At 56.4% G+C, this 20,868-nt stretch overlaps 1 protein-coding gene across 1 annotated transcript in view; it reads right to left on the bottom strand.

The window, feature by feature from the left end:
• The window catches only part of PPP4R4 (protein phosphatase 4 regulatory subunit 4), a 290,124-nt gene extending 274,846 nt beyond the window's left edge, over nucleotides 1-15,278 (bottom strand). The window contains exons 1-2 of the mRNA XM_073638312.1: nucleotides 14,826-15,278; nucleotides 12,828-12,901 (exon numbers count right to left, since the gene is read on the bottom strand). Of these exons, the coding sequence (XP_073494413.1) occupies nucleotides 12,828-12,901; nucleotides 14,826-14,906 (155 nt within the window). The 5' untranslated portion in view covers nucleotides 14,907-15,278. The remainder of the gene's footprint in view (nucleotides 1-12,827; nucleotides 12,902-14,825) is intronic.
• Nucleotides 15,279-20,868: the final 5,590 nt, after the last annotated feature.

Genomic DNA, 20,868 nt, shown 5'->3' with positions numbered 1-20,868 from the left:
GGGGGTTGTGTTGTGCCCCCCATAGTGAGCAGAGGCCAGGGGTCGTGGGGTCCATCGCCCTGGAACAATGAGGCATGATTAGGAGTTCTGCTCTGAAGCAACATTCAGCGGCAGTGACCGTCACCTGACAATGGCCTCTAAGGAGGAGATCAGCGTCTTTCCTGCAATGAGGGAGGACCCCAAACTAACCGCAAACCTCCAGCCCCCCCCCCCCCCCCCACAAAGCCCCAACCCAAGATCATCATCAGGTGTCAGAGACTGGTCTGACAAGCAGAGCTGCAGTGGAAAGCATGGCGGAGGAACAGAGCAGCAACAAGAGAGTCTAATGGATGGAACTTCATAATACACAGCGCAGCCGCTGCGGAGCCCCACGACACGGCGCAGCCGGAACTTCATAATTAGCACCCCTCTACACCACCACACCTGCACTGGGTTCCCCCTCTCACATCTGCTTCAGGGCCCTTCTCTTTTACCTACAACCCTGTCCCCCGTGGTCAGTGTCGGACCCTCTCCCCTACATACACCTGTTCCCCGTTGTCAGTGTAGAACACTCCTCTACTTACGCCTCTGTTCCCCGTGCTCAGTGTCGGACCCTCTCCTCTACTTACGCCCCTGTTCCCTGTGGTCAGTGTCGGACCCTCTACTCTACTTACGCCCCTGTTCCCTGTGGTCAGTGTCGGACCCTGTCCTCTACATACGCCCCTGTTCCCTGTGGTCAGCGTCGGACCCTCTCCTCTACTTACGCTCCTGTTCCCTGTGGTCAGTGTCGGACCCTCTACTCTACGTACGCCCCTGTTCCCTGTGGTCAGTGTCGGACCCTCTACTCTACTTACGCCCCTGTTCCCTGTGGTCAGTGTCGGACCCTCTACTCTACTTACGCCCCTGTTCCCTGTGGTCAGTGTCGGACCCTGTCCTCTACATACGCCCCTGTTCCCTGTGGTCAGCGTCGGACCCTTTCCTCTACTTACGCTCCTGTTCCCTGTGGCCAGTGTCGGACCCTCTCCTCTACGTACGCCCCTGTTCCCTGTGGTCAGTGTCAGACCCTCTCCTCTACATACGCCCATTTCCTGTGGTCAGTGTCAGACCCTCTCCTCTACATACGCCCATTTCCTGTGGTCAGTGTCAGACCCTCTCCTCTACATACGCCCATTTCCTGTGGTCAGCGTCGGACCCTCTCCTCTACTTACGCCCCTGTTCCCTGTGGTCAGTGTTGGACCCTCTACTCTACTTACGCCCCTGTTCCCTGTGGTCAGTGTCGGACCCTGTCCTCTACATACGCCCCTGTTCCTTGTGGTCAGTGTCGGACCCTCTACTCTACTTACGCCCCTGTTCCCTGTGGTCAGTGTCGGACCCTGTCCTCTACATACGCCCCTGTTCCCTGTGGTCAGCGTCGGACCTTCTCCTCTACGTACGCCCCTGTTCCCTGTGGTCAGTGTCAGACCCTCTCCTCTACTTACGCCCCTGTTCCTTGTGGTCAGTGTCGGACCCTCTCCTCTACATACGCCCCTGTTCCCTGTGGTCAGCGTCGGACCCTGTCCTCTACATACGCCCCTGTTCCTTGTGGTCAGCGTCGGACCCTCTCCTCTACGTATGCCCCTGTTGTCGGACCCTCCTGCAGTTGTCAGCAGACGACTGATCTCCATGTAGCAGAAGACTGAAGTGCTGGCACGGGGTGCACATGGCCGCGCGGCTGACACTTCCCCAGCTGATCACAGCGGCCGACCCGATGATGAAGAGGCCATTAAGGAGTGAAGGGCGGAGACTAATGAAAGCAGCGCCGCCTGCGGAGCATGTGCCGGTTACGTCACTGCGCTGCGCCACTCACCGCCCTGCACACAGTACACCCCCCACTCCTAATATCAATATACACAATAAAGGGGGTGCAGACTTTCACAACCGATCCTTTCCTGCACACATTGCATCCCCAGCTCCTATGCAGAGCTATGCGTCTCCATGGTTACAGACTACATACAAGCCCAGTGTAGTCAGACGCTGCCGTGACTGGAGGATTAGACTGGACCCCGGGAAAACGCATAGCTCTGCATGATAGCTGTAGACACAAAAAGGTAGGTGTGAAGTGAATTGGTTGCAAAAAAGTCTTCACGCCCAGATTTCTGATTGTTTGAGACAAAAAAGAAAATAAGACCACGGTCTGATCAGGCCACGAGGCGCTGCGCGCGGTGACATGTCAGGATCTGCAGCATCTGGTGATTGTACAACAACACGGCGACAGCCATACATCGCAGTTACCATGGCAACCCCAGGTCTCCAACACGGGAGCAACCTTATCCCGGTGACACCGCACCAGCGGCCGCACCGGCAGGACGTCATACCCTGTATACAGTATGCAGCGTCATGTGCTGAACGCCAGGACAAATGTGACCCCCAAAGAGCGCAGAAGGGGGACACACACTGGGGGGGGGGCTAAAGTAAAGGGGTACAGACAATGGAGGGCTGGTAAAAAGGGGGTACAGACATTAGTTGGGGGTTCGGTACTTAAGCAGCACAGGCTGTAGTGAGAGGGCACATACTGTATACTGGTGGTACAGAGAGCGGGAGAGGGGCGTGGCACAACGAGCATACATCTACTGGGTGACGTGGTACAGACAGCGGGGGAGGGGGGTGGCACAACGAGCATACATCTACTGGGTGACGTGGTACAGACAGCGGGGGAGGGGGGTGGCACAACGAGCGTACATATACTGGGTGACGTGGTACAGACAGCGGGGGAGGGGGGTGGCACAACGAGCATACATCTACTGGGTGACGTCGTACAGACAGCGGGGGAGGGGGGTGGCACAACGAGCGTACATATACTGGGCGACGTGGTACAGAGAGCGGAGGAGGGGCGTGGCACAACGAGCGTACATATACTGGGTGACGTGGTACAGAGAGCGGGGGAGGGGCGTGGCACAACGAGCGTACATATACTGGGTGACGTGGTACAGAGAGCGGGGGAGGGGCGTGGCACAACGAGCATACATCTACTGGGTGACGTGGTACAGAGAGCGGGGGAGGGGCGTGGCACAACGAGCGTACATATACTGGGTGACGTGGTACAGACAGCGGGGAGGGGCGTGGCACAACGAGCGTACATATACTGGGTGACGTGGTACAGAGAGCGGGGGAGGGGGTGGCACAACGAGCATACATCTACTGGGTGACGTGGTACAGAGAGCGGGGGAGGGGGGTGGCACAACGAGCGTACATATACTGGGTGACGTGGTACAGAGAGCGGGAGAGGGGCGTGGCACAACGAGCGCACATATACCGGGTGACGTGGTACAGACAGCGGGGGAGGGGGGTGGCACAACGAGCGTACATCTACTGGGTGACGTGGTACAGACAGCGGGGAGGGGCGTGGCACAACGAGCGTACATCTACTGGGTGACGTGGTACAGACAGCGGGGAGGGGCGTGGCACAACGAGCGTACATCTACTGGGTGACGTGGTACAGACAGCGGGGGAGGGGCGTGGCACAACGAGCGTACATCTACTGGGTGACGTGGTACAGAGAGCGGGAGAGGGCGTGGCACAACGAGCGTACATCTACTGGGTGACGTGGTACAGACAGCGGGGAGGGGCGTGGCACAACGAGCGTACATCTACTGGGTGACGTGGTACAGACAGCGGGGGAGGGGCGTGGCACAACGAGCGTACATCTACTGGGTGACGTGGTACAGAGAGCGGGGGAGGGGGGTGGCACAACGAGCGTACATCTACTGGGTGACGTGGTACAGAGAGCGGGGGAGGGGGTGGCACAACGAGCGCACATATACTGGGTGACGTGGTACAGACAGCGGGGAGGGGCGTGGCACAACGAGCGTACATATACTGGGTGACGTGGTACAGACAGCGGGGGAGGGGTGTGGCACAACGAGCGTACATATACTGGGTGACGTGGTACAGACAGCGGGGGAGGGGGGTGGCACAACGAGCATACATATACTGGGTGACGTGGTACAGACAGCGGGAGAGGGGCGTGGCACAACGAGCGTACATATACTGGGTGACGTGGTACAGAGAGCGGGGAGGGGCGTGGCACAACGAGCGCACATATACCGGGTGACGTGGTACAGACAGCGGGGGAGGGGGGTGGCACAACGAGCGTACATATACCGGGTGACGTGGTACAGAGAGCGGGGGAGGGGGGTGGCACAACGAGCCTACATCTACTGGGTGACGTGGTACAGACAGCGGGGAGTGGCGTGGCACAACGAGCGTACATATACTGGGTGACGTGGTACAGACAGCGGGGAGGGGCGTGGCACAACGAGCGTACATATACTGGGTGACGTGGTACAGACAGCGGGGAGGGGCGTGGCACAACGAGCGCACATATACTGGGTGACGTGGTACAGACAGCGGGGAGGGGCGTGGCACAACGAGCGTACATCTACTGGGTGACGTGGTACAGACAGCGGGGGAGGGGCGTGGCACAACGAGCATACATCTACTGGGTGACGTGGTACAGACAGCGGGGAGGGGCGTGGCACAACGAGCATACATCTACTGGGTGACGTGGTACAGACAGCGGGGAGGGGCGTGGCACAACGAGCGTACATATACTGGGTGACGTGGTACAGACAGCGGGGAGGGGCGTGGCACAACGAGCGTACATATACTGGGTGACGTGGTACAGACAGCGGGGAGGGGCGTGGCACAACGAGCGTACATATACTGGGTGACGTGGTACAGACAGCGGGGAGGGGCGTGGCACAACGAGCGCACATATACTGGGTGACGTGGTACAGACAGCGGGGAGGGGCGTGGCACAACGAGCGTACATCTACTGGGTGACGTGGTACAGACAGCGGGGGAGGGGCGTGGCACAACGAGCATACATCTACTGGGTGACGTGGTACAGACAGCGGGGAGGGGCGTGGCACAACGAGCGTACATATACTGGGTGACGTGGTACAGACAGCGGGGAGGGGCGTGGCACAACGGGCGTACATATACTGGGTGACGTGGTACAGACAGCGGGGGAGGGGCGTGGCACAACGAGCGTACATATACTGGGTGACGTGGTACAGAGAGCGGGGGAGGGGGGTGGCACAACGAGCGTACATATACTGGGTGACGTGGTACAGAGAGCGGGAGAGGGGGGTGGCACAACGAGCGTACATATACTGGGTGACGTGGTACAGACAGCGGGGAGGGGCGTGGCACAACGAGCGTACATATACTGGGTGACGTGGTACAGACAGCGGGGAGGGGCGTGGCACAACGAGCGTACATATACTGGGTGACGTGGTACAGACAGCGGGGAGGGGCGTGGCACAACGAGCGCACATATACTGGGTGACGTGGTACAGACAGCGGGGAGGGGCGTGGCACAACGAGCGTACATCTACTGGGTGACGTGGTACAGACAGCGGGGGAGGGGCGTGGCACAACGAGCATACATCTACTGGGTGACGTGGTACAGACAGCGGGGAGGGGCGTGGCACAACGAGCGTACATATACTGGGTGACGTGGTACAGACAGCGGGGAGGGGCGTGGCACAACGAGCGTACATATACTGGGTGACGTGGTACAGACAGCGGGGGAGGGGCGTGGCACAACGAACGTACATATACTGGGTGACGTGGTACAGAGAGCGGGGGAGGGGGGTGGCACAACGAGCGTACATATACTGGGTGACGTGGTACAGACAGCGGGGAGGGGCGTGGCACAACGAGCGTACATATACTGGGTGACGTGGTACAGACAGCGGGGAGGGGCGTGGCACAACGAGCGTACATATACTGGGTGACGTGGTACAGACAGCGGGGGAGGGGCGTGGCACAACGAGCGTACATATACTGGGTGACGTGGTACAGAGAGCGGGGGAGGGGGGTGGCACAACGAGCGTACATATACTGGGTGACGTGGTACAGAGAGCGGGAGAGGGGGGTGGCACAACGAGCGTACATATACTGGGTGACGTGGTACAGAGAGCGGGAGAGGGGGGAGGCACAACGAGCGTACATATACTGGGTGACGTGGTACAGAGAGCGGGAGAGGGGGGTGGCACAACGAGCGTACATATACTGGGTGACGTGGTACAGAGAGCGGGGGAGGGGGGTGGCACAACGAGCACACATCTACTGGGTGACGTGGTACAGAGAGCGGGAGAGGGGCGTGGCACAACGAGCGCACATATACTGGGTGACGTGGTACAGACAGCGGGGGAGGGGCGTGGCACAACGAGCGCACATATACTGGGTGACGTGGTACAGACAGCGGGGGAGGGGCGTGGCACAACGAGCATACATCTACTGGGTGACGTGGTACAGACAGCGGGGAGGGGCGTGGCACAACGAGCATACATATACTGGGTGACGTGGTACAGACAGCGGGGAGGGGCGTGGCACAAAGAGCGTACATATACTGGGTGACGTGGTAGAGACAGCGGGGGAGGGGGGTGGCACAACGAGCGTGCATATACTGGGTGACGTGGTACAGACAGCGGGGGAGGGGGGTGGCACAACGAGCGCACATATACTGGGTGACGTGGTACAGACAGCGGGGGAGGGGCGTGGCACAACGAGCATACATCTACTGGGTGACGTGGTACAGACAGCGGGGAGGGGCGTGGCACAACGAGCATACATATACTGGGTGACGTGGTACAGACAGCGGGGAGGGGCGTGGCACAAAGAGCGTACATATACTGGGTGACGTGGTAGAGACAGCGGGGGAGGGGGGTGGCACAACGAGCGTGCATATACTGGGTGATGTGGTACAGACAGCGGGGAGGGGCGTGGCACAACGAGCGTATATATACTGGGTGACGTGGTACAGACAGCGGGGGAGGGGCGTGGCACAACGAGCATACATATACTGGGTGACGTGGTACAGACAGCGGGGAAGGGGCGTGGCACAACGAGCGTATATATACTGGGTGACGTGGTACTGACAGCGGGGGAGGGGGGTGGCACAACGAGCGCACATATACTGGGTGACGTGGTACTGACAGCGGGGGAGGGGCATGGCACTATGGGGGCACATATACTGGGTGACGTGGTACAGACAGCGGGGAGGGGCATGGCACTATGGGGGCACATATACTGGGTGACGTGGTACAGACAGCGGGGGAGGGGCGTGGCACAACGAGCGTACATATACTGGGTGACGTGGTACTGACAGCGGGGGAGGGGGGTGGCACAACGAGCGCACATATACTGGGTGACGTGGTACAGACAGCGGGGGAGGGGCGTGGCACAACGAGCGCACATATACTGGGTGACGTGGTACAGACAGCGGGGGAGGGGCGTGGCACAACTAGCGTACATATACTGGGTGACGTGGTACAGACAGCGGGGGAGGGGCGTGGCACAACTAGCGTACATATACTGGGTGACGTGGTACAGACAGCGGGGGAGGGGCGTGGCACAACTAGCGTACATATACTGGGTGACGTGGTACAGACAGCGGGGGAGGGGCGTGGCACAACTAGCGTACATAAACTGGGTGACGTGGTACAGACAGCGGGGGAGGGGCGTGGCACAACTAGCGTACATAAACTGGGAGACGTGGTACTGACAGTGGGGGAGGGGCGTGGCACAACGAGCGTACATATACTGGGTGACGTGGTACAGACAGCGGGGGAGGGGCGTGGCACAACGAGCGTACATATACTGGGTGACGTGGTACTGACAGCGGGGGAGGGGCGTGGCACAACGAGCGTACATATACTGGGTGACGTGGTACTGACAGCGGGGGAGGGGCGTGGCACAACGAGCATACATATACTGGGTGACGTGGTACAGACAGCGGGGGAGGGGCGTGGCACAACGAGCATACATATACTGGGTGACGTGGTACTGACAGCGGGGGAGGGGCGTGGCACAACGAGCATACATATACTGGGTGACGTGGTACAGACAGCGGGGGAGGGGCGTGGCACAACGAGCGTACATATACTGGGTGACGTGGTACAGACAGCGGGGGAAGGGCGTGGCACAACGAGCCTACATATACTGGGAGACGTGGTACAGACAGCGGGGGAGGGGCATGGCACAACGAGCGTACATATACTGGGTGACGTGGTACAGACAGCGGGGAAGGGGCGTGGCACAACGAGCGTATATAGACTGGGTGACGTGGTACAGACAGCGGGGGAGGGGCGTGGCACAACGAGCATACATCTACTGGGTGACGTGGTACAGACAGCGGGGGAGGGGCGTGGCACAACGAGCGTACATATACTGGGTGACGTGGTAGAGACAGCGGGGAGGGGCGTGGCACAAAGAGCGTACATATACTGGGTGACGTGGTACAGACAGCGGGGGAGGGGCGTGGCACAACGAGCGTACATATACTGGGTGACGTGGTACAGACAGCGGGGGAAGGGCGTGGCACAACGAGCCTACATATACTGGGAGACGTGGTACAGACAGCGGGGGAGGGGCATGGCACAACGAGCGTACATATACTGGGTGACGTGGTACAGACAGCGGGGGAGGGGCGTGGCACAACGAGCATACATCTACTGGGTGATGTGGTACAGACAGCGGGGGAGGGGCGTGGCACAACGAGCGTACATATACTGGGTGACGTGGTAGAGACAGCGGGGGAGGGGCGTGGCACAAAGAGCGTGCATATACTGGGTGACGTGGTACAGACAGCGGGGGAGGGGCGTGGCACAAAGAGCGTGCATATACTGGGTGACGTGGTACAGACAGCGGGGAGGGGCATGGCACTATGGGGGCACATATACTGGGTGACGTGGTACAGACAGCGGGGGAGGGACGTGGCACTATGGGGGCACATATACTGGGTGACAAGGTACAGACAGCGGGGGAGGGGCGTGGCACTATGGGGGCACATATACATGTTTTTCTCAATATCTGACATGAAATCAGAATAAACCTTTCCTGTTTTAGGTCATTTACCATAAATTTTAATATTTGTCAAATGCCAGAATAATGAGACAGAGAGAATGCTTTAAGGCATTTTTATTACTTACTGCAAAGTCAACAGTTTCCATACAGTAAGATTACTATGCCTTTAAACAATTCTGGACTGCACATATGATGATGTTAGGTGTTTGGAAGCTTCTGATAGTTTTTTTGGAAATATCTGAGTTAATTAGAGACACACCTGTGGATGTATTTTAATGCACACCTGAAACACACTGCTTCTTTGTGTGGCATCATGGGAAAGTCTAAAGAAATCAGCCAAGATATCAGGAAGAGAATTGTGGACTTGCACCAGTCTGGCTCATCCTTGGGTACAATTTCAAAATACCTGAAGGTGCCTCGTTCATCTGTACAAACAATTATATGCAAGTACAAATAATATGGGAATGTCCAGTCATCATAACGCTCAGGAAGGAGACGGGTTCTGTGTCCCAGAGATGAACGTGCTTTGGTCCGACATGTGCATATCAACCCAAGGACAAAAGCAAAAGACCTTATGAAGATGATGGTGGAACCTGGTAAGATTGTGTCAATATCCACAGTGAAACTAGTATTGTATCAACATGGGCTGAAAGGCCACTCTGCCAGGAAGAAGCCATTACTCCAAAAGAAGCATAAAAAAGCCAGATTAATGTTTGCAAATGCACACAGGAACACAGACCTGAATTTTTGGAGACATGTCCTGTGGTCTGATGAAACTAAAATTGAACTTTTTGGGCATAATGACCATCAATATGTTTGGAGGAAAAAAGGAGAAGCTTGGAAGCCTAAGAACACCATCCCAACTGTGAAACACGGGGGTGGCAGCCAGGGCTGTGGAGTTGGAATCGGAGCTGTGGAGTCGGAGTCGGTATAAAATGGACCGACTCCTAAAATATATAATACATTGGGTACAGTAGTTCAATGCAGTTTGTGGGGAATACTTTTTCATAAGAATTTGGGAAAGTTATGAAATGTCCTATAAATGTCTGTCCTATTCCTGATCTAGACTTTTAGCTGAGATGAATCTGTGCTGTAGTTTATGTACATAACAAGTAGTGAAGCTCCTCCTATACAGATAAGGGGAAAAAAACACACAGGGAAGGAATGCCTGCACTCATCTCAGAACTGCTGGAGTGAACAGGAAAGCAGGATTAAGAACAAAAAAAGAACAGGTTCTTGCTATTATAACTGATAATGCTTCAAACATGATAAGTACAATTAAACTGATGAATGAGAATAATGAAGGTGAACAGCAGCTAGAAGAACATTCCAGATTCAGTATGTCACAGTCCTGTTCCAATAACGGAGGAACAAACAGATATTACTACAGAAGGACAGAAAAATGATTATTTACAATGAGATGATCTTGTTGAAGCTGCTTCACACCTCTTTCCTATTCATCACACACGCTGCAGCTGGCAATAAGAGATAGTCTGCAGGAGGGACATGCTGCAACTCTGACCAGCAAAGTGAGGAAACTGCCAATTGCTGCCAGAACCCCTAAAATTGATTCCATCTTGAAGAGAAGCGCTGGAAAAGGGGCAATTGTTGAATTACAACATTTTTCACTTGTTCTCAAAGAAGTAGAAGAGTTCATCAAAACTGACTGCGCACGAGGCAATTCCTTTATACCCGGAAATTGTTAGAGATTTTGCCCATGTGGTTACTGCTTTGCCACCAACCCAAGTTAGTGTAGACAGGTTGTCCTCTAGCCTTAAAATAATGAGGTCAGATATGAGGTCACCTATGGAGGAGGATCTGATGGAGGCGATGCTATTTCTCAGAACAAATTCATAGACTGCACAAATGTTATTCAGGACGTTTTTTTTGAAAACTGTTTTTTCCCCACTTACTGCATAGTGGATAATACATTGTAAATATGAAAAAGGTTTTTTTGTTCTAAAGTTGTTTTCCAATAAATATATTTTATGTTCTATCTAAATAGCTTGATTATTGTATCATAATAATGATTAAAAGCCGGATGTTACCATTTATCACTTACACATGAGCCGTGTATGAGGGAGTCGGAGTCGTGGAGTCGGTGTCATGGAAATTGAGGAGTCGGGGTCGGAGGTTTGGCTTACCGACTCCACAGCCCTCTTCACAACCGTACTATGGTGGCAGCATCATGTTGTGGGGTAGTTTTGCTGCAGAAGGGACTGGTGCACTTCACAAAATAGATGGCATCATGAGAAAAGAAGATTGTGGCAATACTGAAACAACATCTCAAGACCGCAGCCAGGAAGTTAAAGCTTGGGTGGAAATAGGTCTTCCGAATGGACAATGACCCAAAGCATACTGCCAAAGTGGTAACAAAGTGGCTTAAGGATAACAAAGTCAATGTTTTGGAGTGGACATCACAAAGTCCTGATCTCAATCCTATTGAAAGTTTATGAGCAAAGCTGAAAAGGCTGCGAGCAAGAAGACCTACAATCCTGGATCAGTTACACCAGAGCAAGAAGACCTAAAACTGGATCAGTTACTCCAGAGCAAGACGACCTAAAACTGTATCAGTTACACCAGAGCAAGACGACCTACAACTGGATCAGTTACACCAGATCAAGGCGACCTACAATCCTGGATCAGTTACACCAGAGCAAGGCGACCTAAAACTGGATCAGTTACTCCAGAGCAAGGCGACCTACAACTGGATCAGTTACTCCAGAGCAAGGCGACCTACAATCCTGGATCAGTTACACCAGAGCAAGACGACCTACAATCCTGGATCAGTTACACCAGAGAAAGACGACCTAAAACTGGATCAGTTACACCAGAGCAAGGAGACCTACAACTGGATCAGTTACTCCAGAGCAAGGCGACCTACAACTGGATCAGTTACTCCAGAGCAAGGCGACCTACAATCCTGGATCAGTTACACCAGAGCAAGACGACCTACAATCCTGGATCAGTTACACCAGAGAAAGACGACCTAAAACTGGATCAGTTACACCAGAGCAAGGAGACCTACAACTGGATCAGTTACTCCAGAGCAAGGCGACCTACAACTGGATCAGTTACTCCAGAGCAAGGCGACCTACAACTGGATCAGTTACTCCAGAGCAAGGCGACCTACAACTGGATCAGTTACACCAGAGCAAGGCGACCTACAACTGGATCAGTTACTCCAGAGCAAGGCGACCTACAACTGGATCAGTTACTCCAGACCAAGGTGACCTACAACTGGATCAGTTACTCCAGACCAAGGCGACCTACAACTGGATCAGTTACTCCAGAGCAAGGCGACCTACAACTGGATCAGTTACTCCAGAGCAAGGCGACCTACAACTGGATCAGTTACTCCAGAGCAAGGCGACCTACAACTGGATCAGTTACTCCAGAGCAAGGCGACCTACAACTGGATCAGTTACTCCAGAGCAAGGCGACCTACAACTGGATCAGTTACACCAGAGCAAGGCGACCTACAACTGGATCAGTTACACCAGTTTTGTCCGGAGGAATGGACCCAAATTCCCACCAACTATTGTGAGAAGCTGTGGAAGGAGATCCCAAACGTGTGACCCAAGTCATTCAGGTTAAGGGCAATGGGACCAAATACTAATGAAATGTATGAAAACTTCTGACTTTGCAGTAAGTAAGAAAAATGCCTTAAAACATTCTCTCTCTCTCATTATTCTGCATTTGGCAAATATTAAAAATTATGGTAAATGACCTAAAACAGGAAAGGTTTATTCTGATTTCATGTCAGATATTGAGGAAAACATGTATATGTGTCTTTTTATATAGTGGATGGAAACTTCTGGTTTCAGCTGTATGCTGGGTGATGTGGTGCAGACAGCGGGGGAGGGGGCACGGCACTTCATAGCAGTCACACGATGAGAACGTTATACAGCCACATGACAATCCTCACAATGTGGCGGCAACTTTACACGACGCCGTGGCCGCGGGGGCCGGCTCCATGCCGGGGGTCCGCCTACCTGAGCAGGTACACCGCCCTCTCGATGTCGTTCAGCTCCTCGTCCACCGTCAGACGTTCAATCTCTTCAGGACTCTGTAATAATAAATGGTGATAGGTCGGTGACAAGGACATCATCCCTCCCCCGCATCCTGATATATTATGTACCTGGAGATTATAAAGCAGGAGGCAGAGCTGAAGCCCCCCGGGGTGAGCACCCCCGCACATGTACGTTTCCATCTTATAATGGGTGCGGCCCCGTACAGACCTTACACTGACATGATGTGAGGTCAGATCATACATGTCCTCCGCCTGTACGTCAGGCGGCAGCTCTGCTGTACAGCGAAGATGTCAGAGGAGAAGGATGATACGTGGGGACCCCCATACATGGGGAGTAAGGGGGCTGATACACGGGGACCCCCATACATGGGGAATAGGGCAGTGATACATGGGGACCCCCATACATGGGGAATAAGAGGGATGATACGTGGGGACCTCTGTACATGGGGAATAGGTGGTTGATACTTGGGGACCCCCATACATGGGGAATAAGTTGGGTGATACGTGGGGACCCCCATACACAGGGGGTGATACATGGGGACCCCCATACATGGGGAATAAGAGGGATGATACGTGGGGACCTCTGTACATGGGGAATAGGTGGTTGATACTTGGGGACCCCCATACATGGGGAATAAGTTGGGTGATACGTGGGGACCCCCATACACAGGGGATGACACGTGGGGACCCCATATATGGGGAATAGGGGGGTGATACGTGGGGAACCCCATACATGGAGAATAAGGGGGATGATACGTGGGGACCCCCATACACAGAGAATAGAGGGGTGATACAAGGGGACCCCCATACACGGAGAATAGGGGGAATGAAACGCGGGGACCCACATACATGGAGAATAAGGGGGATGACACGCGGGGACCCCCATACACAGGGGGTGACACGTGAGGACCCAGATACATGGGGAATAGAGGGGTGATACATGGGGACCCCCGTACATGGGGAATAGGGGGGATGATATGGGGGGACCCCCAAACATGGGGAATAAAGGGGATGATACACGGGGACCACCATATATGGGCAATGATACATGGGGACCCCCATACATGGGGAATAGGGGGATGATACGTGGGGACCCGCATACATGGGGAATAAGGGGGATGACACGCGGGGACCCCCATACACAGGGGATGATACGTGGGGACCCAGATACATGGGGAATATAGGGGTGATACATGGGGACCCCCGTACATGGGGAATTGGGTGGGATGATAAGGAAGAATAAGGGGTGTGGGATGATACACGGGGAATAAGGGGTGATGATACGCGGGGACCCCCATACACAGGGGATGACACATGGGGATTCCCATACATGGGGAATAGGGGGGATGATACGTGGGGACCACCATACATGGGGAATAAGAGGGGTGATACGTGGGGACCACCATACATGGGGAATGATACATGGGGACCCCTATACATGGAGAATAAGGGGGGTGATACACGGGGACCACCCTACATGGGTAATAAGGGGGATGACACGTAGGGACCCCCATACATGGGGAATAGAGGGGTGATACGTGGGGACCTCCATACACGGAGAATAAGGGGGATGACATGCAGGGACCCCCATACATGGGGAATAGGGGGGTGATACGCGGGGACCCCCATACACGGAGAATAACGGGGATGATAAGCGGGGACCCCCATACACGGGGGATAAGGGGGATGATATGCGGAGACCCCCATACATGGACAATAAGGGGGATGATATGCGGAGACCCCTATACACGGGGGATGACACGAGGGGAGCCCATACACGGAGAATAAGGGGGGTGATATGTGGGGACCCCTATATGATACCGGGCTCAGGTGACCTCCCTGGGTGCAGCTCTGGGGTCTCCCGGTTCTCCTCACACCACAGACGTGTCGCCCCCTCCCGGCGGCTCCCGGGGCCCCGGTGACGTCAGGTGTCGGGGTGCGGGCGCTGACGTCACGGTACCTTCAGGCTGCGGCGCACCGGCCGCTCGATGATCGCCAGCTCCTGCAGGTCCTCGATGTACCCGAACAGGCTGAGCTCCATGCTGGACCGGATCAGGCGGCCGCTGCTCCCCGCATCCTGCACCGGAGCTTCACATGGCAGCCGGAGATCCTGAGTGCGGGGGCGGCGGCGGGGGAGGACCGGGGCGGAGTCTGCGATCACCGGGGACTCTGGGACCGGACCCGGGGGATGAGAGCGGGGCTCGCGGAGGAGCCGGTACTGGGAGCCGCGGGGGCGCTGACACCGGAGCTCTACCGGGGCGGCAGATTGCGGGGCACGGCGGAGTTGCGGGCGGCCCGGCACCGGGGGCTCATGGTGTCACAGGCTCCGGGACGTGCGCGGTGTCCGGGCTGTGAGGAGGCGGCTGCGAGCAGTGCTGCGGCCGGTCTCCATAGTAACGGAGCGCTGCTGACGTCACCGCCCAGAGCTGGCACCGAACTGGCCACTAACAAGTCATGTGACCTCACAGCAGTCATGTGACCATAATGCCACAAATACGGGTCACGTGTCCTCACCACCACACACGGGTCACGTGTCCTCACCGCCACAAATACGAGTCACGTGTCCTCACCGCCGCACACAGGTCACGTGTTCTCACCGCCACAAATACGGGTCACGTGTCCTCACCGCCGCACACAGGTCACGTGTCCTCACCGCCGCAAATACGGGTCACGTGTTCTCACACCACACACGGGTCACGTGTCCTCACCGCCGCACACGGGTCACGTGTCCTCACCGCCGCACACGGGTCACGTGTCCTCACCTCCGCACACGGGTCACGTGTCCTCACCGCCACACACAGGTCACGTGTCCTCACGCCACAAATACGGGTCACGTGTCCTCACCGCCGCACACAGGTCACGTGTCCTCACCGCCACAAATACGGGTCACGTGTTCTCACACCACACACGGGTCACATGTCCTCACCGCCGCACACGGGTCACGTGTCCTCACCTCCGCACACGGGTCACGTGTCCTCACCGCCACACACAGGTCACGTGTCCTCACCGCCACACACAGGTCACGTGTCCTCACACCACACACAGGTCACGTGTCCTCACCGCCACACACAGGTCACGTGTCCTCACCGCCACACACGGATCACGTGTCCTCACACCACACACGGATCACGTGTCCTCACACCACACACGGGTCACGTGTCCTCACCGCCACACACAGGTCACGTGTCCTCACCACCGCACACAGGTCACGTGTCCTCACGCCACACACAGGTCACGTGTCCTCACGCCACAAATACGGGTCACGTGTCCTCACCGCCACACACAGATCACGTGTCCTCACACCACACACGGGTCACGTGTCCTCACCGCCGCACACGGGTCACGTGTCCTCACCTCCGCTCACGGGTCACGTGTCCTCACCGCCACAAATACGGGTCACGTGAACTCACCGCCGCACACGGGTCACGTGTCCTCGCACCACAAATACGGGTCATGTGTCCTCACCACCACACACGGGTCACGTGTCCTCACACCACAAATACAGGTCACGTGAACTCACCGCCACACACGTGTCACGTGTCCTCACACCACAAATACGGGTCATGTGTCCTCACCTCCGCACATGGGTCACGTGTCCTCACGCCACAAATACAGGTCACGTGTCCTCACACCACAAATACGGGTCACATGTCCTTACCGCCACAAATACGGTTATTGTCCTCACCTCCGCACAAGGGTCACGTGTCCTCACCGCCACAGACGTGTTCTGACCTCCGCACACGGGTCATGTGTCCTCACACCACAAATATGGGTCACGTGTCCTCACCGCCACACACGGGTCACGTGTCCTCACACCACAAATACGGGTCACGTGTTCTCACACCACATACGTCACGTGTCCTCAGACAACAAATACGGGTCACGTGTCCTCACACCACAAATACGGGTCACGTGTTCTCACACCACACACACGTCACGTGTCCTCCCCTCCGCACACGGGCCACATGTCCTCAGACAACAAATACGGGTCACGTGTCCTCACCTCCGCACACGGGTCACGTGTCCTCACACCACAAATACGGGTCGCGTGTCCTCATCGCCACACACGTGTCACGTGTCCTCACACCACAAATACAGGTCACGTGTCCTCACCGCCACACACGGGTCACGTGTCCTCACTGTTACAGGTTCCATGCTGATATATACATGTCATACGTCAGCGCTGTTACATCACATCATATAACTGCTGTACACACAGTATCACAGCGAGGACCAGAGCAAGAACACTGCACCCCCCACTGACCAGAGAGCCCCCTCCCCATTTACCAGAGAACCCCCTTCCCACTGACCAGAGAGCCCCCCCACTGACCAGAGAGCCCCCCCACTGACCAGAGAGCCACCCCCACTGACAAGAGCCCCTTCTCACTGACCAGAGAGCCACCCCCACTGACAAGAGCCCCTTCTCACTGACCAGAGAGCCCACTGACCAGAGAGCCCCTCTACTGACCAGAGAGCCCCTCCCCACTGAAAAGAGCCCCTCCCCACTGACAAGAGAGCCCCCTCCCCACTGACCAGAGAGTGACCCCCACTGACCAGAGAGCCCTTCTACTGACCAGAGAGCCACTCCCCACTGACAAGAGCCCCTCTACTGACCAGAGAGCCCCTCCCCACTGACCAGAGAGTGCCCCCCACTGATGAGAGCCCCCCCCACTGACCAGAGAGCCCCCTCACTGACCAGAGAGCCACCCCCACTGACCAGAGAGCCCCCTTCCCACTGACCAGAGTGCCCCCCACTGACCAGAGAGCCCCCCACTGACCAGAGAGCCCTTCTACTGACCAGAGAGCCCCTCCCCACTGACAAGAGCCCCTCTACTGACCAGAGAGCCCCTCCCCACTGACCAGAGAGCCCCTCTACTGACCAGAGAGCCCCCTCCCCACTGACCAGAGAGCCCCCCTCCCCACTGACCAGAGAGCCCCCCTCCCCACTGACCAGAGAGCCCCCCCACTGACCAGAGAGCCCCCCACCCCACTGACCAGAGAGCTCCCCCCCACTGACCAGAGAGCCCCCCGCCCCACTGACCAGAGAGCCCCCTCCCCACTAACCAGAGAGCCCTTCCCCACTGACCAGAGAGCCCCCTCCCCACTAACCAGAGAGCCCACTGACCAGAGAGCCCCCTCCCCACTGACCAGAGAGCCCCCTCCCCACTGACCAAAGAGCTCCCCCCCACTGACCAGAGAGCTCCCCCCCACTGACCAGAGAGCCCCCCCCACTGACCAAAGAGCTCCCCCCACTGACCAGAGAGCTCCCCCCATTGACCAGAGAGCCCCCTCCCCACTGACCAGAGAGCCCCCCACCCCACTGACCAGAGAGCTCCCCCCCACTGACCAGAGAGCTCCCCGCCCCACTGACCAGAGAGCCCCCTCCCCACTAACCAGAGAGCCCCCTCTCCACTAATCAGAGAGCCCCCTCCCCACTAACCAGAGAGCCCTTCCCCACTGACCAGAGAGCCCCCTCCCCACTAACCAGAGAGCCCCCTCCCCACTAACCAGAGAGCCCCCTTCCCCACTAACCAGAGAGCCCTTCCCCACTGACCAGAGAGCTCCCCCCCACTGACCAGAGAGCTCCTCCCACTGACCAGAGAGCCCCCCACACTGACCAGAGAGCTCCCCCCACTGACCAGAGAGCTCCCCCCCACTGACCAAAGAGCTCCCCCCCACTGACCAGAGAGCCCCCCACCCCACTGACCAGAGAGCTCCCCCCCACTGACCAGAGAGCCCCCCCCACTGACCAGAGAGCTCCCCCCCACTGTCCAGAGAGCTCCCCCCCACTGACCAGAGAGCTCCTCCCACTGACCAGAGAGCTCCCCCCACTGACCAGAGAGCTCCCCCCCACTGACCAGAGAGCCCCCCCCACTGACCAAAGAGCTCCCCCCCACTGACCAGAGAGCCCCCCCACTGACCAGAGAGCTCCCCCCCACTGACCAGAGAGCCCCCCCACTGACCAGAGAGCCCCCCCACTGACCAGAGAGCCCTTCCCCACTGACCAGAGAGCCCCCTCCCCACTAACCAGAGAGCCCACTGACCAGAGAGCCCCCTCCCCACTAACCAGAGAGCCCTTCCCCACTGACCAGAGAGCCCCCTCCCCACTAACCAGAGAGCCCACTGACCAGAGAGCCCCCTCCCCACTGACCAGAGAGCCCCCCACTGACGAGAGAGCCCCCTCCCCACTGACCAGAGAGCCCCCTCCCCACTGACCAGAGAGCCCCCCACCCCACTGACCAGAGAGCTCCCCCCCACTGACCAGAGAGCTCCCCGCCCCACTGACCAGAGAGCCCCCCCCCACTGACCAGAAAGCTCCCCGCCCCACTGACCAGAGAGCCCCCCCCCACTGACCAGAGAGCCCCCCCACCGACCAGAGAGCCCCCCCACTGACCAGAGAGCCCCCCCACTGACTGAGAGCCCCCCCCCACTGACCAGAGAGCCCCCCGCCCTCGCTGACCTCAGGGGACTGCACTTCACGCTGGTCTCTAATATTTATGGGATGTCTGTAGCTCCAATTGAGCTGCCGCCGATCAGGAGAGAAGTCATCCTGACCCTATTGTTGCTGCAGAGACCCCCGGGGTTCCCTGTGCTGGGGGTCTCTTCACTCTTCCATCCCTCCTGAAATATTTGGGCAGATTTACTATTGTGAGGACGTCTCACCTATGGCGCAAATTGCCAAATTACGTTTTATAATCATTTCTTCTGTCTACAACCGCGACAGAGGATGCACCAAAATATGGAGGAAGAGTGGGCCGACCAAGAGGGGGCGCAACGCTGCAGTAGAGGGTGCAAAGATGTGCCAAAGTTACCATCCAGCATGAGCCCCGAGTACGGCCTCATTCACACCACCGTGTAGCGGCTGACATGTAGCTCGGTGGCAGGGCACAACGTGGGTCTTCTGTGCTGAGCTCACAGCCCCATAGTCATCCATCAGGCTGGAAGGTCAGGGCAGGAGGCGCAGGACCGGGCGGGACACGAACCGTAATGTGAATCCAGCCTAAGGCCACGTTCACACGTTCAGTATTTGCTCAGTATTTTACATCAGTATTTGTAAGCCAAAACCAGCAGTGATGATAATACAGAAGTGGTGACATGTTTCTATTCTACTTTTCCTCTTATTGTTCCTTTCCTGATTTCAGCTTACAAATACTGATGTAAAATACTGATCGTGGCCTAAATCAATATATGGACTCCAACAAAACCAGAACACCTCTTTCCTGAAATACTTTGTGCTGCTGGAGACTTTTCTACCTCCACTATGTAACTTCCAGGAACTACCAGAAAACCAGCACCCCCCTGTCCTGAAATTCTCTGTGCTGCTGGGAGACCTTGCCCCTTCCTCTATGTTGCTCTCAGTATGTGTGTCCTGCCAGCCTAACATTAGCCTAACTCACTATGTGACCCCCCCAACAAGACCAGCACATCTCTCCCCTGAAATACTCTGTGCTGCTGGGACCCCAGCTCCTGTCCTTATGCAATTCTGTCTATGACTACTAAATCAGTGCCCTTCTCCTGAAATACTCTGTGCTGCTGGGGCCCCAGCTCCTCCCCTTATGCAATTCTGTCTATGACTACTAAATCAGTGCCCTTCTCCTGAAATACTCTGTGCTGCTGGGGCCCCAGCTCCTCCCCTTATGCAATTCTGTCTATGACTACTAAATCAGTGCCCTTCTCCTGAAATACTCTGTGCTGCTGGGGCCCCAGCTCCTCCCCTTATGCAATTCTGTCTATGACTACTAAATCAGTGCCCTTCTCCTGAAATACTCTGTGCTGCTGGGGCCCCAGCTCCTGTCCTTATGCAATTCTGTCTATGACTACTAAATCAGTGCCCTTCTCCTGAAATACTCTGTGCTGCTGGGGGCCCAGCTCTTCCCCTTATGCAATTCTGTCTATGACTACTAAATCAGCGCCCTTCTCCTGAAATACTCTGTGCTGCTGGGGCCCCTGCTGCTCCCCTTATGCAATTCTCAGGCTGCCACTTCATATAAAGCAGCACACCT

This window comes from Phyllobates terribilis, unplaced genomic scaffold, assembly GCF_046119375.1.
Source record: "Phyllobates terribilis strain yellow unplaced genomic scaffold, ASM4611937v1 Scaffold_7__3_contigs__length_470593459, whole genome shotgun sequence".
In the NCBI taxonomy this organism is placed as follows: Eukaryota; Metazoa; Chordata; class Amphibia; order Anura; family Dendrobatidae; genus Phyllobates; species Phyllobates terribilis.
The sequence above is the reverse complement of the archived record's forward strand: the minus strand, read 5'-3'. Positions and strand labels throughout refer to the sequence as shown.